The sequence below is a fragment of the Gekko japonicus genome, unplaced genomic scaffold, assembly GCF_001447785.1.
Source record: "Gekko japonicus isolate JY-2015 unplaced genomic scaffold, Gekko_japonicus_V1.1 scaffold95, whole genome shotgun sequence".
Classification (NCBI taxonomy): Eukaryota; Metazoa; Chordata; class Lepidosauria; order Squamata; family Gekkonidae; genus Gekko; species Gekko japonicus.
Genome location: NW_015165237.1, coordinates 1600086 through 1624897, shown reverse-complemented (window position 1 = coordinate 1624897; position 24812 = coordinate 1600086). Strand labels below are relative to the sequence as shown.

At 43.4% G+C, this 24812-nt stretch overlaps 1 protein-coding gene across 1 annotated transcript in view; it reads left to right on the top strand.

The window, feature by feature from the left end:
- VAT1L (vesicle amine transport 1-like) overlaps positions 1 to 24812 on the top strand; it is a 113439-nt gene that overhangs the window by 36143 nt on the left and 52484 nt on the right. Inside the window, exons 4-5 of the mRNA XM_015409964.1 lie at positions 11803 to 11945; positions 23968 to 24071. Of these exons, the coding sequence (XP_015265450.1) occupies positions 11803 to 11945; positions 23968 to 24071 (247 nt within the window). The remainder of the gene's footprint in view (positions 1 to 11802; positions 11946 to 23967; positions 24072 to 24812) is intronic.

The window sequence follows — 24812 nt, the reverse complement described above, 5'->3', positions numbered from 1 at the left end:
ATTTTATAGTCATTATTCAAAAGAGATATTGGCCTGTAGTTCTTTACATTTGTTAAATCTTGTCCTTCCTTTGGAATCAAAGAAATAATTGCTTCTTTCCATGAGTCCGGCATCTTTTTGTTTTCTCTTATTTCGTTGGTTAAAGCTTCCAAGGCCGGAGAGACTTCTTCTTTCATTTTTTTATAGAACTTTGCTGTAAATCCATCCGGCCCAGGCGCCTTCCCCAACTTCGACTCTTCTATTGCCTTCATCACTTCTTCTTTTTGAATAGGACCATTTAGTAGTTCTTTGAATTCATTACTTATTTTTGCTAGCGGAATCTCCTTTAAATATGCTTTAATCTTCTCAAGATCAACTCTAGTTGTTTGAAATAGTTTGGCATAGTACTTGAAGAAACTTCTCTTTATTCCATTAGGATCAACGAACTCCTTTCCTTCCTCTATTATTTTAGTTATCATTCTTCTCTCTCTTCTAGCCTTAAGCTGCCAGGCTAGATATTTCCCCGGTTTGTTCGCCCCTTCAAAAGATTTCTGTTGTAACTTCTTTAAATTCCAATAGATTTCCTGGTTCAAAGTCTCATTCAGTTGTTCTTTCAACAATTGTAAGTCTTTAATAATTTGCTTTTTTCCAGGCTTCTTTTTTAATTCTTTTTCTTTCTGGGCAATTTTTTCTAACACTTCTGTTTGTTTTTGAAGTTTTTCCTTTTTTTGTTTCACATTTTGCGAGATGAGAATTCCTCTCATCACAGCTTTATAGGCATCCCACACAATCTGTATCGGTGTTTCTTTGTTTAAGTTTTGTTGAAAAAATTGTTTTGTTTCTTCCTTTAACATCTCTACTACCATTTTCTTATCCAACAAATCTTCATTCATTCTCCAAAGAAAAGATTTTTTCCCTTCCTTGGAGCTCCATACCACAGGATTGTGATCTGAATTACATCTTGGCAAAATCTCAATCTTATGTGTTTTCATTGATAATTCTTCAGACATCCATATCATGTCAATTCTGGAAAAAGGGCAATGTCTATTGGAATAAAAAGTAAAATCTTTCTGCATCGGGTTCCATTTCCTCCAAACATCTTCTAATTTTTCTTGTTTAACTAATTCGAAAAAATTCTTTGGCAGTTTTCCACTAAATTCGTTGTCCTTTTGCGGTTTTCTGTCTATACGCTCTATTGTCCCATTAAAATCTCCAGCCATAATGACTTGATCATAAGTCAGTAATTGTAGTTGGTCGTTTATGTCCTTAAAAAAATTTTCCTTTGCACCATTGGGTGCGTACACATTGATCAACAATGTTTTTTTCTGCTGAATCGTTAGTTCCACACCCACATATCTGCCATCCAGATCTTTAAAAATTTCTATAGGTTGTAACTCCTTTTTTACATATGTCACTACTCCTTTTTTCTTATTTGCGGCCGAAGAATAAAATTCGATTCCAAATAATGCATTCTTTAAATATTTTGTATCCTGTTTTCTAATATGAGTTTCTTGCAAGCATATCACGTTGCATTTCTGTTTCTGTATCCAATGATTGAAAAGCTTTTCTGACTCCATTGGGACTTTGAGGGATACTGTTCAGAATGCTCGTTAACCCTCAGCCTTCTCTGCCCAGCTCCCTCTTTTGCTTGTTAATGCTGAGGAATTCTACAGTGGTTTCCTGGGAAATTTCTGGCTGAGGCAACCTTCAGACCAGGGCCTTCCCAATCCATAACTCAGAGAGATTTTACCACTTGGCTACACCAGCTCACTATGCCCATAGATATGCCACTCTGCCTCTCTGGTAGTGCTGTGGGCATCAGCCAATGTGTTTCCTGGCCCCCACTTGCTTCTTCCCCAAAGCAAAGAGCCAGTCCTGGCTTTTCTCCGTATCACTGCAATAGGAGGTGCTTTAGAACATCCCAGGAAGTGCCATGTTTGTGTCTGAAGGGAACAGCTATTTGGAAGCAGCTGCCTCCATCATAGGAGGATTTTTGGGTTGGACTCTCCTAGCATTTTTGAGGAACCCTCCCAGCACTTGTCATTGGGCCAGTCCCCATGGCAGTCATTTGTGGATTGGGTTCACCTCCCTATGGCAGCCATTTTGTTGTGACAGCTTCTCAGCAGTCCAGGTTGAACAAGATTAGCCCCCCCCCCCCGTGGCCCAAGAGCTGGGTGTATAAAGATTAGCCCCCCCCCCCCGGTGTACATAGAGCTGGATGTATATAGCCACTGTAGTAATTTGGGGCCATGGTCCTAATCAGATTTTCAAAAGGCTATAGCTTGTATATGCATTGAGGAATTCAGGTTTGCACACATTGGCTGTGTTCTTAGTGGTCCACACATGCAGCAGAATATCTGCACGGAGTCCTGCACATAGGCTCTATACTGGTAATTGGCGTTGTGGTACTTATATAGCGCTTGCTACAGCTTTGTGGTTGTATGTACAGATGCTGGAGGTTTGGGGTAGGAGGTGGGATCCCACTCCTCTCCCAAAAGGCTGATAGTTACAAACTTATCAATTTTATACCAGTTTGGCTGTCATGGCTTTCCCCCAAAGAATCCTGGTAATCATAATCTGAGGATGCTGAGAATTATCCAGCGGTAATTCATCTGTTTTCAGAACTACAGTTCCCAGTGGAAGTGACAGATTAATTTGTTAAAGCCAATGTAGATACTTCTTCCACACATGGCAACTAGCTAATTATTGTAGCTGGCCACACGTATTGAATGCTTCTTTCCGAAATGGACACATGCAGGTTACAGAAGAATTGTTGAAAACCACCTTTATAAAGTTGTCAGCCTGATGACCTTATATTACGATTGCTGTAAAGGTGCAATAGGGGGTAAGGATATTCATAACCTTTACCAAGTCATATAAACATAGACTTGATACATCATTTTGCCTGTAAGACTTATTGCCCCCTTTCCAGAGTGTATAGTTGAGTGTAATGACAGATTGTTAGATTAGAGATGTGCTGTCACAGTTCCATTTGTCATGCTCTGCCACAGTGAGCACTGAGCATAGAATTAGAGGAATAAAAATGATTTCACACAGGCGGAAAAGATTGTGAGATTGGAGGGTTTTCGCAGCTGTGTCAAAATTGCAGGAGATCAGAATACACATGCACATTCTTTCCTCTAAATCTCCCACAGCCAAGGGCTCTGTATCCCTCATGTGGCTTTTTCCATGCCTTCTCTGATACCAGTTTCCTCCATACTTCGTTTTGGAAATGCAGACAGGATAATTCCCATTCCATCCTGGAAATAATTCCAGAGGAGAGGAAAATAGTCTGAGGTGGGGGGGAGGGTAGGTAATAACCTTCTCTGAGCACAAACCCCTTCTACAATAATTGTTTCAGTGGTACCAAGTCTGGATGTGGGAGCGGGGAGAGAAGATAGAGTAACTTGATGGGGGCTGCCGACTGAGGGGTTCTAGTTGAGGTATTCCTTTTCCTCTCAACTGCCTCCTCACAGCAACCAAGGTACCAATCCGCCATCACAGGCTATGTAAGAACCATCTTCCTTTGAGGAAAAGAGAGGCAATGGGACAGTCTGTTACGAGACACCCTGAATGAAAACAGCCATGTGAATAAAGCAAGTGAGGATGTTTACTTTAGATGTCAATTAGCACGTGATGAACATGGAGGGAATCTACCACAGAGCTCTTGAATCCTGGTTTAAAATACATGTATTACTACTGCTGCTGCTGTACGAGCACTATTTTTAGTGGAATCACAATTTACTAATTAAATATTCTGTCTCCTCCAGAATAGTCAGGGAGATAGGGATGAAATTGACCTTTCTCTGAGTCATAGGTCTCAGTCCTTTGGGCACTGAATAATTGTAGAAGTTATGTGTATACAATTGTGTGTGGACCTTATTTTCCCAGGCCCCAGCTATTGAAGTAGGTTCTGTCCAAGAACTGACTTTAGTATATTGCCATTGACACATTCTGAATTGTAACATTATTCCTCTAGGAGTTAACAGGCGTAGGCTCAGAAGCATTAATTGTCCCCCTGTAGCTTAGATCTGACCTCCAGTTTTTCAAGTTCAGCATCAGAGAACAGCTTGAAGAGACTACAAATGAAATGCTATCTGCTTGAACTTGGAATTATAAAAACGTGGCAGCTGGGTCACGGTGAAGACACTCTTCTCTACTTTTTTGGCAGAACACTTGTGAATAGGAGTGTGCGCTTGGTATTTACTGAGCCAAATAAATACCCAAAGAAACCTTATTGGTATTTTTCAGGTACTTATTCAGCAAAATACAGATCAGAGATTTGTATTCAGCTACTGAAGAAGCCATGCCTGAATAAAAGCAAATATTGTTTAGCTTTTATTTGGGTGCAGCTACTTGTCAAGCTGTGCTGCCACTGCAACACAACTGGGCAAGTTCAGAAGGCATTTAAAGTTTAAATACCTTCACTTATTTATTTATTTATTATTATTTATTACTTTCAATTTATATCCTGCCTATGCCAGGACAAACTGGCTCACTCCCCAAGTCATGTAACGGCAGTGCTGCGACTCCAGGAGTGAAGTGATGTTTAAAGTTTAAATGCCTTCATTTCACTTGTGGAGTTGCACCGCTGTGGCGGCCCAACTCCGGGAGTAAAGTGAAGGCACTTTAACTTCAGATACCTCATTTCGCTCACGGAGTCATGCCACTGCAGCGGCTCAACTTGACAAGTAAAATTCTCCATTATACCTATGGGGACAGTCACCGTAGAGTATAATGGAGCCAAATAAATTCGGGTTTCCCAAATATTTATCTGAATACCAGTAAAATATTGATACTGGTATTCAGGAATACCAATATTTTTGGGGTCCAACAGATCTGAATCAGAAAAAAACCAGGTTTTTTTTTTTTTTGCACACTCTTACTTGTGAATGCAGCTGTCTTCCCTGCATGCTTTACAAGTATCCATTCCCAGTGCAAACTTGCTGAGTCCAGTAATTGGATGCATTCATCCTAAAAGCACTTACGCATATAGTTTTTTGGGTATTCTCAACACATCTCATTGAGACTGGATTTTTAATCAGTACTGGTCTTCAAGCAAGGGTGTCACTAACAGTCTTAGGGGCCTTTGCTTCCATATTGCATGGGGTTCCTGTTGGGCCAGATGTCACTGTTTGCTGGTGGGCTTATGTTTGCCACTGGTGGGGGATGGGGGGGTAGAGTTGCCAGATCTATGATGGGAAACTTGTGGAGATTTGGGGATGGAGCCTGGGGAGGACAGGAACCTCACTGGAGTATAATGCCATAAAGTCCCTAGGCTCTGACTTTTAGGGATTTGTTTCTTATCGGATCTCTAACTGTCCAGTGCTTGACCCAATCGGAAATGAAGTCTATAACTGATTTCATTTTTCTTCCTCAATGTTCTTGGCAGCCCTCCTGATAACTTCCCCCAGTGGATACCTGTTCCCCTGTTTGCAAAGGAATACCTACTGCTACTCAAACAGCACCTTCAGGAAAATATTTAAATTGGGGACAGAGTGAAAGAATGGATTCCTGTCCTAATGCTATAACCAAGATGAGTAGACCTTTGCCAGCTTCGCTTAATTAAAACATACACACAAAGGAGATCCTGAGCACAGATCAGGAGATGTTGTAGTGAAGATGACTGAGGACATATGAGCTCACTGCCAACCGGCAGGACTCTAGGGTCCTCATGTTCTGCTGAACTACTCCGCTGCCTGAATTGGTTTGCAGACCTCTAGTGGACATCAGAGATACAAATCTAATTTATTCCAGTTACTACCTGAGCACATTTAAGCCAATCTGTTTTATCAATGATTTCATAATGCACTTTCTCTCTCCTGTGCTCCTGTTCATAACTGTGCTTGCCAATGGAGGACAGCAAGATAATGGAAAAATTACTGACAGTAATCTTGAGTGGCCTCATCAATCTTTATTTTATTCTGGGCTTAGACAAAGATTGCAAAATGCTTCCACTAAAAAGCTGAGTAGCTCCAACTACCTGAAGGGACTAGAGAAATGCCTGTAAGGGGGTGAGTCAGAAACGAGCACATTCCTTAATGAGGGGCTTCTCTGGACAGGAGACTGAACTCCTCAGAGCAAAAGTATTTATGTGGTTCAATCTAAGTTTTAACAATGTCTCTGGAGAGGGAGCTGATTTGAGCTCCAAAGAGAAGCCTGGGGATTGAAGTTGGGAAGTTTGGGGGGGGGAAATACCTCATGCTTTATTTCTGTGAACGGAGCGTAGAACTGGATTTAGATCTGAAGGGCCTAAGTTCTGTTTCACCCACTGTTAAATGGCCTTGAGCAAGACTCGTTTTTTTCTTTTGTTGACATGATTTCTAATCCATCAAATGGTTATAACAGCAAGCTATTGCGTAAGATTTGGGGGAGTGCAAATGTATTTATATTGTAAAAGTCATTTTATATTTCTATTAGTAATGATAATAAATATTGGTATCTGTGATAAAATCTGGGGGTTCAAACACAGTTTAACCCATTTCTCTATATCACTGAAAGCAGAGATCTGAACAGTCAGATCGGCAAAGGCATGTAGACATTGGTTGCGTTCAGACTGGAAGTTTGGCGTGATATGGTGCCGCCTATAATTGAACCAGTTTAAAATGTTGCGGAGAATATCAGCCACATAGCACACCCTGCTGCGGATTACGCATGGAGACATCCCGTGGTCAAGCATCCACATTATTGCTGCACCTCAGCCATGGAGCGCATTGCAAAAAAGTTCAAAAATCATGCATGTGCATAAGTGTTCATGCACCGCATATGTGCTTGTGCGCATGTGCATGCATGTGCATATAGATTTTTTTTTAAAAAAAAAAAAAACTCCCTAAGCGGCAGAATGGATCTGCAGGTTCAGACTGCCACATCCATTCTGCGCACACTCCCCCGTGTTCAGACATCCAGCCATGCACAATGAATGCACGGGGAAACAAAAACACCACTTTGGAGGTGGTGGCTTTTTAACCCAGCTCCAAGTCATTTTCTGATGGGGTGAGTACACCCGGGGAACACCTGACAGATGTGGCTGTGTGACCGGGCCCATTTAATCCATTTGTGAAATGTGCCTATATCAGACCAAACTGCCAGTCTGAACGCAACCATTGTCAGGAGTCAGCCATTATAAGCAACCTGCAGCTTCCGAGAAAGCAACAGCCATGCATCACTGTGTTTAGAAATGAAAATGCATGGGGTGATGTCATCATGCTTTCACTTTCTCCATCCTCACTAGTGTCAACCAGAGGCAGGGGAAATCAAAGCATGAGAATGCTAAAGCACCCATTTTTACTTACCAGACATGATGGGGAAGATTCAGAGCCATTGTTGTTGTTCAGTCGCACAGTCGAGTCCAACTCTTCGCGACCCCATGGACCAAATCACACCAGGCCTTCCTGTCTTCCGCCGTCCTCTGAAGTTTGCTCAATTTCATGTTCGTTGCATCTATGACACGGTCTAACCATCTCATCCTTTGCCGTCCCCGTCTTCTTTGACCTTCAATCTTTCCCAGCATCAGGGTCTTCTCCAGTGAGTGCTCCCTTCTCATTTGGTGGCCAAAGTATTTGAGCTTCAGTTTCATTATCTGGCCTTCCAGGGAACAGTCAGGGTTGATTTCTTTTAGGATTGACTGATTTGATCTTCTTGCAGTCCAAGGGACTCTCAAGAGTCTTCTCCAGCACCATAGTTCAAAAGAATCTATTCTTCGGCGCTCGGCCTTCCTTATAGTCCAACTCTCGCAGCCATACATGACTACTGGGAATACCATTGCTTTGACCATGTGGACTTTTGTTGGCAGGGTGATGTCTCTACTTTTTATCATGCTGTTTAGGTTCACCATCGCTTTCCTCCCAAGGAGCAGGCGTCTTTTAATTTTATGGCTGCTGTCACAGTCTGCGGTGACCTGGGATTCCAGGAATGTGAAGTCTGTCACTACTTCCACGACTTCCCCTTCTGTTTGCCAAGGAGTGATGAGGCCAGATGCCATGATCTTAATTTTTTTGATGTTAAGCTTCAAACCCACTTTTGCGCTCTCCTCTTTTACCCTGAGCAAGAGGCTCTTTAGGTCCTCTTCACTTTCTGCCATTAGAGTGGTATCGTCTGCATATCTGAGGTTGTTGATCTTTTCCCCAGCAATCTTAATTCCCGCTTGTGATTCATCCAGGCCAGCATTTCGCATGATGTACTCTGCATATATATTAAATAAGCAAGGTGACAGTATACATCCTTGTCGTACTCCTTTTCCTATGCTAAACCAATCAGTTGTTCCATATCCGGTTCTAACTGTCGCTTCTTGGCCCTTATACAGGTTTCTCAAGAGACATGTGAGGTGGTCTGGTACTCCCATCTCTTTAAGGACCTGCCATAGTTTGTTGTGATCCACACAGTCAAAGGCTTTAGCATAGTCAATGAAGCAGAAGTAGATATTTTTCTGGTACTCTCTTGCTTTCTCCATAATCCAGCGAATGTTGGCAATATGATCTCTCGTTCCTCTACCTCTTCGAAACCCAGCTTGTACTTCTGGTAGTTCTCTATCCACGTACTGTTGAAGCCTAGCTTGTAGGATCTTGAGCATGACCTTGCTAGCGTGTGATATGAGTGCAATTGTGCGATAGTTTGAACATTCCTTGGCATTGCCCTTCTTTGGGATTGGAATGTATACTGATCTTTTCCAATCCTGTGGCCACTGTTGCGTTTTCCAAATTTGCTGGCAAATGGAGTGCAGCACTTTAACAGCATCATCTTCTAAGACTTTGAATAGCTCAGCTGGAATACCATCACCTCCACTAGCTTTGTTGTTAGCAATGCTTTCTAAGGCCCATTTAACTTCACATTCCAGGATGTCTGGCTCAAGGTCAGTGATTATACCGTCGTGTTTGTCAAGGACATTGAGGTCTTTCTTGTATAGTTCTTCTGTGTATTCTTGCCATCTTTTCCTAATCTCTTCTGCTTCTGTTAGGTCCCTACCGTTTTTGTCCTTTATCATGGCCAGCTTTGCATGGAACGCTCCCTTGATTTCTCCAATTTTCTTGAAGAGATCTCTAGTCCTTCCCATTCTATTGTTTTCTTCTATTACTTTGCACTGTTCATTCAGGAAGGCCTCCTTATCTCTCCTTGCTGTTCTCTGGAAATCTGCGTTCAGTTGGGTAAATCTTTCCTTTTCGCCTTTGCCTTTCGCTTTCCTTCTTTCCTCTGCTATTTGTAAAGCCTCATCAGAAAGCCATTTTGCTTTCTTGCATTTCTTTTTCTTTGGTATGGTGGTGATTGCTGCCTCCTGTACGATGTCACGAACCTCTGTCCATAGTTCTTCAGGCACTCTATCTATCAAATCCAGACCCTTGAATCTATTCTTCACCTCTACTGTATATTCATCAGGGATGCGATCTAGGTCAAACCTGAATGGCCTCGTGGTTTTCCCAATTTTCTTCAGTTTAAGTCTGAATTTTGCAATGAGTAGCTCATGATCTGAACCACAGTCAGCTCCAGGTCTTGTTTTTACTGACTGGATAGAGCTTCTCCATCTTTGACTGCAAATTATATAGTCAATCTGATTTCGGTGTTGCCCATCTGGTGATGTCCATGTGTAGAGTCGCCTCTTAGGTTGTTGGAAAAGGGTGTTCGCTATGACCAGTGTGTTCTCTTGACAAAACTCTGTTAACCTTTGCCCTGCTTCATTTTGCTTTCCAAGGCCAAACTTGTCTGTTATTCCAGTTACCTTTTGACTTCCTACTTTAGCATTCCAGTCCCCTATGATGATGAGGACATCATTTTTTGGTGTTAGTTCTAGGAGGTGTTGTAGGTCTTCATAGAACCGGTCCACTTCAGCCTCTTCTGCATCAGTGGTTGGGGCATAGACTTGGATTACTGTGATGTTGAATGGTTTGCCTTGGAATCGGACAGAAATCATTCTGTCATTTTTGAGATTGTATCCCAGTACTGCCTTTTGCACTCTCTTGTTGACTATAAAGGCCACACCATTTTTTCTACGAGATTCCTGGCCACAGTAGTAGATATAATGGTCTTCTGAGTTAAATTCGCCCATTCCTGTCCACTTTAGTTCACTGATTCCTAGGATATCGATGTTCAGTCTTGCCATCTCATTTTTGACCACGTCAAGCTTACCTTGATTCATAGATCTTACATTCCAGGTTCCTATGTAGTATTGTTCTTTGCAGCATTGGACTTTCCTTTCACCATCAGACACATCCACAACTGAGGGTCCTTTCAGCTTTGGCCCAGCCGCTTCACTCTTTCTGGGGTTACTTGTACTTGCCCTCTGCTCTTCCCCAGTAGCATATTGGACACCTTCCGACCTGAGGGGCTCATCTTCTAGCGTCATATTAGCCTTTTGATACTGTCCATGGGGTTTTCTTGGCAAAAATACTGGAGTGGGTTGCCATTTCCTTCTCCAGTGGATCACACTTGGTCTGAGTTCTCTGATGTGGCCTGTCCGTCTTGGGTGGCCCTCCACAGCATAGCCCACAGCCTCATCGAACCACGCAAGCCCCCTCGCCACGACAAGGCAGTGATCCATGAGGGAGTTCAGAGCCATGGTTTTTAGCAATAACTGTAGGTCTTGTTTCACCACCCATCTCTTAAAGGGTCCATTCATATCATCAAGGCTGTCATTTTATGATTAATTTCTCTTCTAGCACTAACCAACCCCAACAGCGATAGCCCAGATTCTAAAGAAGGAAGAATCAGGAGATCTGTCCAAAACATTCATTTCTTACATTCTAGAGCCATTTAATGCAACTTCACTGGACTCTGGTCAATGTTTTCTATTGACTCCAGTTCATTCCAAGTGCATATTTAGGATTTCCTTGGAGCACTGTTTGGGTATTATGGTCTATCCAGGGCAACACTCAGCACTAACAATACTCTCTTTCTCTAGCCATTTGCTTTCTCTCCTGTTTAAATTATAATCTGGTCAGTGTTGCCGTTTCTACTGATCTTGCTCAGACTCTCTGCAGTGTAATTATAATAAAAGCAGTAGTGGAACAATGTCCTATTGTTAGACTTGCATAGAGGCCAACCTCTGAAAACTACATTTCATTTCCTCATCCTCTTTACAAAGGAGGACAGTTTGTGGAGGTCAGTGGACCACACACAGCTATCTCTGATGTTTACATTAAAACAACCAGAATGTCTCCAGTTTTCTCTCATGATGTACACATGAGTTAAATCTGGGGTTATAACAACAGCCTGCTAAAGTCTGGTGTACCTATTGTAGGACTAATGGTTGATCCCGGGATTGGAGAATATTGCAGACATACAGGAGTGGAGAAATGACATAATCTCATGTTTGAAACCATAATAATATTATAATGTTCTTTCTTCCTGTCTCTCTCTCTCTGAACAGATATGACAGATCTTTCTACAATAGAAAGAAGAAGTAACAGGGGAGAGGGACATGTCTGTTCAAACAAAGAGAGACAGAGACCCCCTCTGCAAGTTGCAGGTCCCACACTTGTGTGTGAATGTGGGGGGGAGCATCATAATATAACTTATTTATTTACCTCATATAGTATATTTATGTGTATGTGTGTATATGTTTGTGTGTGTATGTATATTGCCTTTCTCCCCAGTGGGGACCCAAAGTAGGTTACATTATTCTTTGTGCCATTTTATCCTCACAATAACCTTGTGAGGTACATTAGGTTGAGAGAGAATGACTACCCCAAGGTCACCCAGAAAACTTCCCTTACAGAAGGAGGATTTGAATCTGGGTCTCCCAGGTCCTTGTGTAACACTTAACCACTACTCCACACTGGCTCTTGCAAGTTCTTATGTATTTATTTATTTATTTTGAGCAACTGACTTTTGCAGGGCCAAGCTGTGGCACAGCTCTGTTCGACTGTCCCCAACGTTACCGTATTCGGAACAGCTTCCTCCTTCAAGCATGAGGCGATCAAAGATTCAGTGACTCACCTCTTTGACCGGAATGCAGACTACGTCCAAGAAGTCAAAAAGTAAGTGCTTTTATCTCATGATGCTTGCTGAGAACGGTAAAGCTAGCAAGGTTCTAAGGGGGGGGGGAATGCTTTAAGCCTCCCCTTCAGTTTGAGCCCAATAAAAGCTGTTGTGGCATGTTTCTTTATTTGCTGACTTTATAGTCTGCCCTTCTTCCTGAGACTCAAAACAGGTTATAATTTTTTTAAAAATGCAACAAAACAGTGTAATAAATGCAATAAAGAATATAGTACAGTAAAAAATAATAACCATTAAGTGCCGTTAGATTGCAACTGATTCATGGTAACCCCTCTTGGGGTTTTCAAGGCAAAAGATGAGCAGAGGTGGTTTGCCACTGCCTGCCTGTAGCATAGCAACCTTGATCTTCCTTGGTGGTCTCCCATACAAATACTAACTATGTCTGACCCTGATTAGATTTCAAGCTGTGATAAGCTCCGGCTTTTTGGGGCTATTCCGGCTGCTACAGTATAGTAAACACAGTGCAATAATTCCCCACCACCACCACATACATTGAAACGACAACTCTGATACTTTTATTAAAATACCTTGCTCAGCAGTTCCATTGTGTGCGTGTGTTAGGTGCCATCAGGTCACTTCCAACTCATGGCAACCTTATGAATGAATGACCTCCCCCTGCCGGTGGCTGGGGGCATGGGAACCCTCTAAAGCATCCTATTATGGACAGCCTTGCTCAGATGTTGCAACCTGAAGTCTGTGGCTTCTTTATTGAGTCAATCCATCTCATGTTGGGTCTTCCTCTTTCTCTACTGCCTTCAACTTTTCCTGCTTTTATTGTCTTCTCACAATGTGACCAAATATGATAGCCACAGTTTAGTCATTTTAGTTCCTACAGCAAATTCAGGCTGTCGTTCTGGTAGTCCAAATTCATTTGTCGTTCTGGTAGTCCATGGTATCCATAAAACTCTCCTCCAACACTACATTTCAGATGAATCAATTTTCTTCCAGTCAGCTTTCTTCACTGTCCAGCTTCCACATCCATGCGTAGTAATGGGGAGTACTGTAGTATGCATTATCTTGATCTTGGTACCCATTTTACTACAAATTTACAGCTTTCAGGAGTCACATACCTTGTAAGTTACTTGAGAAAACAGCATAAGCAGAGATCAGGCCCTTAGTTCTCTTACCAGAGCATGAGTACTGTTTTTACAGGCAAAAAATATATTGCATGAACTGGCTCAAAAAAACAAGGATGTAAGCAACACAATAATTTTTTTTCTTTGGTCACAATCTGAAAGAAATGAGTCATTTTCCTTTTCCAGCAGAAAGCTCATCAAAAGAGGATATTACAATAGTACGCTCATTGGCAATTGCTTGGGGCAATTCTTCAGAGGCAAAAAAAATGCATTATGTCTTTCAATGAAGTCGTCTCAACTAAGCAAGATAAAAAAGGTTGGGAAATCCAATTGACACCTTTTACAGTGCAAACAAACACCATCCATTGAGTTAAGTGGGTGTACACTCAGGTTTCTCCCTCTGGGTTTCTCAGGCTGAAACCTAAAACAATGGGTATTTGTGACAGGAGTAGGGATGAGCACAAACCTGCTCAGAAACTTACGTTCGTGATGAATTTTGGCCGGATCGTGGTTTGCAAACTGAAGTTCATGGCAGGTCAAATGGCATGAACTTTCCACGAACTTTCAAGTCCTAGTTTGCCTTCACAAATGCTGGTTGCATCACCTTCGCTCTCTCCTCCACCTCCCTCAAAGAAACGTGGCTGGTATCCCAGCCCTCCCCCTGCCGGCAAGAGCAGTGTTGGGGGGGAGGATGAGGACTGCTTTGCACAAAACCATAGTTTAACCATGGTTAATAAACCAGCTTCAAATGGTGTTCTCAGATCCTGGTTTGATTTACCTTAACCAACCATAGATGTCACCTGACGTTTGGACCACCATGGTAAGCATTGTTAGGTTAATTCAAGATTTCACAATATGTCTTTCTGAACTAAGCCATTATCTAGCCAAAATTTTGATGAATGACGTGATGATCCAGCATGGGGGAATAATCAATGGTATTTTCATTAAGAGCATAAAGACCAGCACTAGACTTTCTATGTTTTAATATAGAAAACAGCTAGTCTTACCTACTTTAGTGCCTTAACCAAAATTAGCTTTCAGTTAAGAAGAATTTCCTTACTAAATCAGACTAAGGCCATAGGTTCCATCATTGTGTTTCCAACATCAGCCAGCTAGGTGCCTCTGGGTGCTCACAAGGTATACCTTGACAGCAAACCCAGGAACAGGAGATTCAACAGTGCTGGGCATTCCATCTCCACAACCTAAACTGCAATGGTGATATAAGCATCCCTACCAGTGGGTGGTGCTGTTGCACATCTAAGAATTTGGGTTAGTTCTGTTCTGTTTCTCATTGTCTGGTGTTCTGGGGGAGTTGACTGTTCGCTGTTCTTACTGTTTTAAGATCTGTGCTGGAGACCACTGAGGACCATTTAATTAAAGTTGGTTAATTAAGCGACAGTGTTAAAATATTTCAGAGCTGAAGAAACTTCAGAAAATGGCAACATCTTATTTAATAAGGAAAAGTTTCAGAGTCTGGATTTTCAGTTAAGAAACGTCCATCTTCCAAGTTAAGGGAAGCTTCGTTTTCCCTAGATCCACTTGAGAAATCTTGGTTAGGCTGGACAGTGAGATTATGTTTCTTGCTACCAAACATTGGATCTTTTCAGAAAATAATGAGTGTTATATTCCACCACATGAATTGGACTTATAAGAAGTTAACACAAAAAATGATAGGGAAAAGTCATCTCATGGTGTCTTTATTACATCTATTCAAAACTGACCATGAAGATCTGGCCTCAGGGAGGCAATGTTTGAGACCCTACTCCTGAGTATATTTATTAGGAAGCAAGACCTCACTGAACTGAGTTTACCTTTTTAATTATTTTCTACTATACTTTTGCAGTCAAGTACATGCTAGCCAGGTCTGTTGCAGTGAAAGCAAACCAACATTTACCGGTTAATACATGATGACTTCTGGTGGTAAAAAGTGCTGTCAAGTCACAGCTGACCTATGGCGGCCTCATAGGGTTTGCCATTGCCCATCTCCACGTAGGAACCTTGGACTTCCTCGGTGGTCTCCCATCCAAGTACCAATCAGGGCTGACTCTGCTTAGCTTCTGAGATCATTTCTACCCTGACTCAATCATACCAGTTGTACCTGTTAGCTTACTTCTGAGAAACCAAGTCGAAAATGGCATAAGGAAACTATAGGGGAAACTCTTCTGTATATTTATTATTTTTGCTTCCTGTCTAAGCACTGGTTTTGTGGTTTCTGGGAAAAAATTAAAAATGCATAATTTGAGCCATGAAATTTTAACTTTGATTGTGACTATCACTGCAATTAGCCAATTTTAGACCGTTTTCACTGTCATGAGCTCAACAGCACTTGTGGGGATTAGAGTGTGTCTTATACCTTATGCTGTTCATGTTCCCTGGGGTATAATTATCTACAATAAACTGCACTGGGGTTTTTCATAATTCTTTAATTAAATTGAGTTAGTTAAAAAAAAATTGCTGCAGCCATTGATGCAGTTGCATTGTGTAATTGAAGAGTGAAGTCTAGTTTGGCTTCTTTTGGTTAGTATGAAGCCTGACGAAAAGCAGGACTTGCCATTTTAGATGTGAAAGGAGAATAAAACATTCTAGTTTACTGTAGGTTGAATACAGCAGCAGAGTTCCACTAATGGAAAAAGAAACAGTTTCCATTAATGTCTTCTCCCTCTCCGAGAGCCAACATTTTATAGTCACAATGGTGCTGGCCTAGGATGTGAGACACCCAGGTTCAAATCCCCTCTCTGCCGTGAAAGCTTGCTGGGTGACCTTGGACCACTCACATACACTCAGCCTAACCTACCTCACAAGATTATTGCGAGGATAAAATGAAGGTGAATAATATAAGCTGCTTTGGGTGCCCACCGGAGAGCAAGGCAGAGTATAAATGAAGTAAGTAAGTAAAATAAGACTTCCAGTTTCCCCGATACTGTTGTGGAGGGTCCCTTGATCATTTTGGGCTGCAGTGGTCCAGCAGAGGTGAGAAAGTTCCTTCAGTGAGTAAAAATTACCGCTGAATCCTACTGATTAAAACTCATCTTCAATCTGGTGGGCCTAGCTCCCTTGATCCTTGATGATAGCCACTGGTCAGCCTGGCAAAGAGCAATAGAGGGAAAACTCCAGGAGACTGGCCTTTCCCCCCCCCCCGAGTCTTACTGTGCCTTGGGCACAAAAAAGCAGAAAGAAACAGTTAAACAGCGTCTCTGGGATCAAGCTCTACAACTGGACAGAGCACAGACACGGAAACATCCCATTATTCTCCAATATTCTAAAAGCTTTCAACCAGCAGGTTACCTCAGATTCCTCATGATCTCCAAATATTGGAGAATCTTTACTCTTTCACATTTTAATGTTCTACCGTCAGCCCTCCTGGAAGGCAAATATCATCACGTCCCACTCTCTTAATGGCTCTGCCCATGTAATGCAGGGAAAGTAGAGTCTATCAAACACATTCTGCTGTGGTGCCCATTTTTACAACGATATCCAATCTCAATATATAGCTCCAGTTCTGTCAACTCTAACAGGAAGATCTGAACAACTATACATCTCCCTCCTTCTTGCGGACTTTTCCCAGGAGACAACTAATAAAGTTGTGAAATTTTGCCTTTGGGCATGTCGGATACACAAACACCCGATTGAAGCCCAGAAACAGCCTCTCAGTCAAAGGGAAAGTACCTCTTCACCATCCCATAATTTGCGCTCAGTGTTAAGCCCCCGCTGCACTGCATGTTCCCCTTACCCCTTTATCCCTTTATTTTATTTCGACTGATTGATTGACTGCTGGATCCAACTCAGGGTATAGCAGACACAGAATGATATTGTCAGGTGGTGAGCCAGGAGTAGGGCAGAATAGTTAGACGGAGGAAAGCCCAATGGCTGATAAGTAGTAAAAGGGTAGACTGAGCAAGCTTAACAGAGAACCAGGACAGAGCAGGACAAGATGAAATATCCAGTAAACATTGCAGGTACTTCCAAGATTGGGCAGTCTTCATGATTCCGAGGCCCTGGGCAAAAGTCCAGGATGGGACCCCAGAATCACTGCCAACCCATCCCCATCCCACCAGGGCCAAGCTTGGTAGGCGAGGGCCACTTCCACCACGGGGAGCTGGCTGCCTGAGTCCCAGATGGCTGCTGCAAACCCGTTACCCAAGCCCCAGATGGGGCAGACATCAGCCATGGCAGAAGCCTGCTCTTCTTCTTTTCCCTTCTCCTTTGAGGGGGGTGGAGTTGTGGGCCCCCTGTTGCCCATTGACTAAGACTGCCCCTCCTTCCAAGGACATCTAAACAGGAGATCCAGCTTCCTTTTAGTGGGGCTTCAGAGGACTGTAGCTAAAGACAGCAGGCAAACTAAAATGGCCTCAGGTAGGGCTGAGGAGGGCAGTTTTTTTGGCAACCCTGGGGAGGCACCTGTGTTACCAGTCAGTGCCACCTCACACAGGAGCAATTGGTTTTCCATACACCCTACATATAAAAATCACTCCAGACAGAAATTAAATCTATCTCATAAACCTGGATTAGGACAAGGAATGAATGGCAGGCGTAGCCTGGGAAGAAAAAAATATATACTATCTGGAAGTTCATCAAAGGAGGGGCCAGCTTGATAATAGTTCTCACCCATCCTAAAGTAATGTACATTTTACAACAATTTGGGGTCTCTCAGGAAAACAGCACCACATTTTATGGTAACTTCTTTTATCCCCATCTTGCTTCCCCCATTCATCCACTTAGCATATTTGCAACACCTGGAAGTTCCTCTTCATCCTGCACATCAAGGGGTATCCACAGATATTATCAGCTCTGGGGAAACAATCAAGCTCTGCTAAATTCTTTGATCCCCCTCTGAGAGAGCCATTAACCATTTGTCCTTGTTCTTGGGAACCTTCCTGTAAACACATCAGCACTATTGTTCCTTTGATGCAACCACATCAGCATACCCTCAGGTATCATTTTTGAGTGTAAATATAGACACACTGCCAATTGCAGTGTGTGTGTGCGCGGGTGCATGCTTGCCAACCTCACACCAAGTGTTGGTCACTTTCTACAGCAGATCTGAAGCTTCAGTATTGGTAAATATTACCCATTAAAAATACTCTGTATTCCTGTTCATCCCTTTTATCTCCCTCTTAGCAGTGTATGTTATTTTCAGCGTGTCTGTGTGTATGTTTCACATTTTATTACTTTAGCTTACTTTATTTTCAATAAAATCCTTACCAGTTGAACACTAGCTTGGTTTATTTAAGCTTTCTCTTGGAGAAAAAGTTGCTGATCCTTACATCCTCTTGCTTATTGAAATTCCCCCAATCAATTAAATATTAGACCATTCTGGGTAACACCTACTCTATTTTTTGTATTAATCTAGGAAGCCTTCAGACTACTATGAACAGAGTTTACTGCCTTTCTGCTCTGAAGGCCACATATGTCTAAACAAGTTTTATAAACATTACTATTACAAATTGCCTCAGGATGTGTCTGCACATCAGCCTTGAACCTTGGTTGTGAGGAGACCCAAGGGAAGTTCTCAGGAGCAACACCATCCTAACTTCACATCTCAGATTAAAAAAACAACACCCTCCCCTCATCATTCCTCAGTATGTCTGCTTTCGAGAAAATGGTTTAGTACAAGCATTTACCAGTCCAGAAAAAAAATGTCCCTGGTGGAAGAGAAGGTAGGCTGTGCCTTACCCCACAAATCACATGGTGTGTCAGTTGCTCATCAAACGAAGCACCCTTCTACTGAACCAGACCCTTGGTCCATCAAGTTCAGTACCGTCTACTCAGACAGGCACCAGCTCTTCAGATTCTCAGGTAGAGCTATTTCACATCACCTCCTGCCTGGTGCTGGAGATGCCAGGGATTGAAACTGGGAGCTTCTGCATGCCAAGCAGAGGCTCTTCCACAGAGCTATAGTCCCTCTTAAAATTGGGGTGATGGGTGGTGTTTCACATGGATGCCCATTCATGCTCCCACATGTCATATAAATGCCACAAGCAACCCCAATTTCGTTCATGATGGGCATGACATTATTCATTGCCAGGTTCACAGACTCCCTCTATCTCCAGCCTCCATTTTGCATGACACCCCTGGATCAGAAGTATTCAAGTATGGACGTGTTAACAAATTGGAGTTTATTTCTTTCCCATATAGGGGTATTCTTGGCTCGGTTTCAAACATAGTTAAAAATCTCAGTTGCTGGGAGAAACAGGCCCCAGTTGGTTAAGGAATCAGCATTTGAAGGGCAAAAGAAATTGGAGTTAGTCACATGGACCCATGAAGTCCAACCCTTGATCTGTCAGTCAGTAGTGTCTTCTCTGTCTGGCAGCAGCTCTCCGAGGTCTTAGCTAGAGGTGTTTCATATCACCTATTGCTTGATCTATTTCACGGGAAATGCCAAAGATTGAATTTTGGACCTTTTACATTCAAAGTAAATGTCCTACAATTGAGCCACAGCCCCTACTGTATCATAGGGGGCTGTCTTCAGTCTTGGTATGCAGCGCAAAGGAAGGAGAGAGGAAGCCCTGTGAGCTCAGCTGTTTAACCAGGTTTGTGCCCAATCATAAACTTCTGAATGCAGCCCTGGTTTGTAGGTTCCCTACAAAAACAAAACAAAACAAAACAAAATGGGGGGCATCATTTAACAAATTAAGCATCTATACCGCAATGAGTCACATCATCTGTTGTAATTAACATGTGCTGTTAGAGTTGCTTGTTAATTTAAAATATTCACAGTCCTTTTTTTATGGCCTTCCCTTATTTGTATATCATAGACCCTTAAATTATTTTTGCTTCTTCACTGGCCTCCATTTCCATCCAGCCTTGTACAATTGTAATAATGATAAATCATGGGGTTTTATCTCATCTTGCTTCCTCCAGAGTCTGCAGAGGTTAACACTATGTTCTTTCAGTCCTTCCTAATTGGTTTTTCTTATTGCCTTGTATGGGTTCGAATCCCATCCTCGTCGCCAATTGTTAAGTCCTGAGCTTAACAAAGAGTCAGAGAGTGATTTCAGCCAAAACTCAAGTTTATTCTTCTTCACGCTCACTTCTCCAACACGGTACAACATCTGATAGCCCGAACAGTTTGTCCATAGAAACTGTTCGGTATTTAAACATTCCCGGCTAATGTAGCCACTCCTACTTTACATTTAACAACCTATCAGGTTGATCGCATAAGGACCAATCATACACGTTCCCGCTTCCCGTTCGCTTGAACGTGATTGGACCAATAGTCCTGGACTTGAAGCCCTAGTCCAAGACGAAGCTTTGCATAGCTTCCCTATGGGATGATTCGCCCATATCCGCATGTACTCATGTCTGCATATGAATACATTACAATGACCCCCCCTTCCCTTTCTCTCCCTCAGAGGCAAGATTTCCCCTCTGTTTTTCTTTCCCTTTTGTGATTGAGCCTCCCTAGTTGTCTGTTTTCTTCTTTCCTGAATTATTCTCGCTGTCCCACCCTGTCACAGTATAATATTTTGGCTGTTTGCTCAGTTCAGGAGCCTGAGGGAAGGAATGGAAGCCTCCTTTAACTTATACAACTTACATGGCACTCGAGAAGCTTTTATATTCCAAATTAACAAAATATTCACCAGGTAAAATCAGGGGTAAAATTTCTGAGTTAACTCAATATAGATAACTCTGAGGAAAATCAGTACATGCGCAGACTTTAGTTCTTACGCTTCAGGCTAATGAGAGTTTCTTAAGCTATTCAGTGGTCCTGATCACAAGCAGAATTAGCTGCGTGATGGGCACGAATGCTGGGCAGATTTTAAGGGCGTGATCACACTGGAACATCTGGCGAGTGTCCCACCCCCGTCAGCAACCCGTTTCGCTCTCCCGAAGAAGCAGAGTTTAAAAATACCGGGGAAAGTGCAGTAGCAAATGGGTTTGCGATGGGCCACAGATGGATTTCCCCATGTGATCGCTCCAGCGCGTTCCCATTGCATCAGTGATCCCTCGTTGAAGCGCACCAGAAACACGTGGTGAAGGGGGAAAACCAATTCACCCACCATTGCGTCTGATCAAGCAGTGGCAGATCAAATTACTATGGAGCAAATAGCCTCGCTCCCACCCCACCCACCCCCCGCATTATCTGGCATGTGTGTGACCGCACTCAGAGATACTTAAAATCTTTATGCTGAGAGGTTTTTGTTTTCCAAACATTCAAGTACCCTTTCTTTGAATTCACTTTTAGTGTACCTTATGATTGGATTTTACTGTGTGAAATGGCAAAATGTGCTTGCAAACAGTCACTGAAGTGGATTGAAACTGCATTATTTAGCATGTGTGAAGGTGCCGTGAGTGTTCACTGACCCCAACCCCTTCTCTTGAAACACCAGTGCTCATCTTGAGTTTTTAACTGATTCTTAATGTCTCTAAAGGCAGAACACATCCAGTTCAGAAGTCTTTCTCTGCTCAGATGATGCTAGCCAATCAGACCTCTTAGAACAGCCTGTTACTCAAGGCTCTCTAGTTCTGTGAAGAATTTACAGTTCTTTATCTATTTACAGAGCACTTCTGAGCTTTTAAAAAGTGCAGTCTGTCACACCTTGGTTTTAGCTCCACCACCTAAATTGGTCTGGTTGATGTAGGGAAGGGCTGTGGATCATGGAGCTTTGCATGCAAGGTCTCCAATCCCTGGATTCTGTGCAAATTATTTTCTTGTAATCCAGAATAGACATTTCTACAAACACAAAGGCTTCTGACTGCAGAGTATGATTTTCCCGGATTCCATTTTGTGTGGCAGCCCACAATGTGTATGTAAAGGGATGTCGTCGCAGCTGATTTATCGTGACCTTGTAGGGTTTTCAAGGCAAGAGATGAACAGAGGTGTTTTCCCATTTCCTGTCTCTGTATAGTGACCCTGGACTTCCTTGGTGGTCTCTCAACCAAGTTCTAACCAGGGCCAGCCTGCTTAGCTTCCAACAAGATCAAGCTCGCCAGGGCCATCCAGGTTCAGGTGCAGCCCCAAATGCCCCACAAAAATCCTGTTCCTGCTCCCCCGGGAAGAGAATTCCAGGGGCATTTTGAGCTGCTTCAGAAGTGGGGTGGGGAGGATTGCACCCTCAGAAAAGTTAATCTGGATCCAACCCATAGTGTGGGGCCTATATTACAAGTTTATACCAGTCCAAGAAAAATGGCGCTGAGGCCCTGCAGGGCAGTACCAGTAGCTGCTGCTGTTGTATGTAGGATGTAATTCCATGTTCCCAGAGGTCATTTCGGGGGGGAACGCGGGGGAACACAGTTCCCCCTGGTGAGGTGCAGGGGGCGGGGCACATGATGAAGCCCCGCCCCCTGCTTCCGGCCGCCCCGCTTCCAGCCCTCATTCAGCCAGGAGGAGGCAGGAGATGAGGGAGGGTAAGTTGCTTCCTCCCCACCTCTCCCCACCCCTGCCTGCCTGGGGCCAAGGAGGGCCTTGGCGGGGCTTCCTCGCGCTCCTGCTGGCCTTGCAGGTCCACCGCCAGGACCCTGATGTCAGGGGGTGTGGCATATGCTAATGCGTTATGCTAATGAGTTACCCTAGCTCTTTTTGTACGAAATGACCCCTGCATGTTCCAGCACTGGTGCAGGGGACCAACTATGGCCCTGCTCCAGTACTAGCAAGTCTGAGCGTAAGTACCCCATTTTTCTCCTCAGTGGAGGGAGCATTTTTCTCCCCTCTTCCTTCTTATCCTCACAGCAACAACTCTGTGGAGGAGGTTACTCCGAGTGAGGGCAACTCGTCCAAGGTCACCCAGCAAGCTTCCATGACAGGGGGGTCAATTCAAACCTGGGTCTTTCAGATCCTAGTCTGGCACTCTAACCACTGCACCGTGCAGCTTTTGCAATGGAGGGCCTCCTAGACATATTGAAGGTGGTCTCTTTTAAACATGATACAGGCCAGATGTAAATCACAGGTGAATGAGTATAATGTACAGTTTCTGTTGCATTAACATGCTTCTGCCACCTTTATGCACACAAGAAGGTAGCTTAAATAAATATATAGGTGCTGTCAAGTCACAACCAACTTTTGACAACCCGAGGAAGGGCCTTTCAAGGCAAGTGAGAAGCAGACGTAGTTTACCATTGCCTTCCTCTGCAGAGTCTTCCTTGATGGTTTCCCATCCAAGTCTGACTGTGTTCAGCTTCTGACAGGATCAAGCTAGTCTGGGCCATCCAGGTTAGGATTATAATTTAGTGACATCAAGTCACAACTGACTTATGGTGATACAACCAAGGGGCTTTCAAAGCAAGTGAGAAGCAGAGGTGGTTTGCAAAGGCTTCCTCGGTCGTCTCCCATCCAAGTACTGACCCTGCTTAACTTCTGAGATATGGCAAGATAGGACTATACCATACTACCTTCCCTCCTAGAAGGTGGCTTGTGTTGAGTCAAACCAATGGTCCATCTAGCTAGCTCTGGTCAGCTCTGAACCACTAGTTCTGAACTTTCGATTTTGACTTGACAGCAGCCCATTTCGTTTGGAGACAGACCTCTGCCACTTGAGATCAATTAACTGGAGATGCCGGAAACTGAAACTGCATGCAAAGCATGTAGTCTGCCACTAATGAACACAGAAAGTTGCAAAGTCAGACCATTGGTCCACCTCACTTAGTATTTTTTGCAGTGACGGAGGAGCAGCTCTCCAGGGTCTCAAGCTGACAAAGGTTTTTCGCAGCATATGCCACCTGAAATCTTTATTTGCAGATGTTCGATCGTTAAGACACAGCCTTTCCCCATAAAGATTGTCTGCAAAGATCCATAAATATGATAGTTATGGCTTCTACTGGGTGTGCCACTATGCTTCAAATCAGCTGTACCAGCCACTGTACGTATGATTCATGGTACAGGTTTTAGCTTTCTTTGGTTTAATTCCACTTACCCAGATGAGCATCTTTTGGGGCTAAGCTATGGGACTGTCCAGTTGCAAAAGATCTCTCTCTCTCTCTTGTTTTTTAGAATCTCTGCAGATGGTGTAGACATTGTTCTGGATTGCCTTTGTGGGGAAAACACAGGGAAAGGCCTCGGTCTTCTCAAGCCCCTTGGGACTTATATTTTATACGGTAAGTGACAGTCACCTAGTAAATAAATTCTGAACTGTGCAGGTCATATATCGGGCCCCCTCTCCATATTCCATAGTAGCTGTCCCAGCAGATGTTAAGTATGAATGAAAACAGCAGTTTTGTAGTACCCTCCTTCAACACTAATAGACACAAACACACAAAGTTTTAAGAAACTGCCGGTACAAGCCCAGGCCTGCCAAACCCCCAGAGTTGCAAGTGTGATGATGTCACTTCCAGGGAAAACCTGGAAGTAATGGTGGTAGCTTTAGGCATCAGCATAAACTCTATGGTAGAGCTACCACCATTGTTTCCGGTAGGGAACTGGAACACCAGAGCCGGAAGTGTGGTCAAAGTCTGACCAGGGGTCAGATCCTGCTTAGTAAGCAGGAGGTCCTGGTGGCAGGAATCAGTGTCATAATAAGGCAAGGGGTCAGTTCTACAGCAGCAAGTCCGAAGAATCTGGCACAGCAGAGTTCACTCCACCCACTACAGTCCGCTAGGATGGAGGAGCCAGCTCAGAGGTAGAGCTTATATAGCCCCAGCACTGTTCTGATTGGCCCATGCAACCCAGGCTGCAGTTCCTTGAGAGGTCACTTTTCAGGATGGTGCCGTGGCTTGTTTCAAGTCTAAGATGGCTGGCTTGCTTGGTGGCTGCAGTGATGCAAGGAGATTGCCAGGGTGACCCCCGGCACTTCACATCCAACCTCTGTCATATTCCCTGCAGATGCAAACCTGATGCGT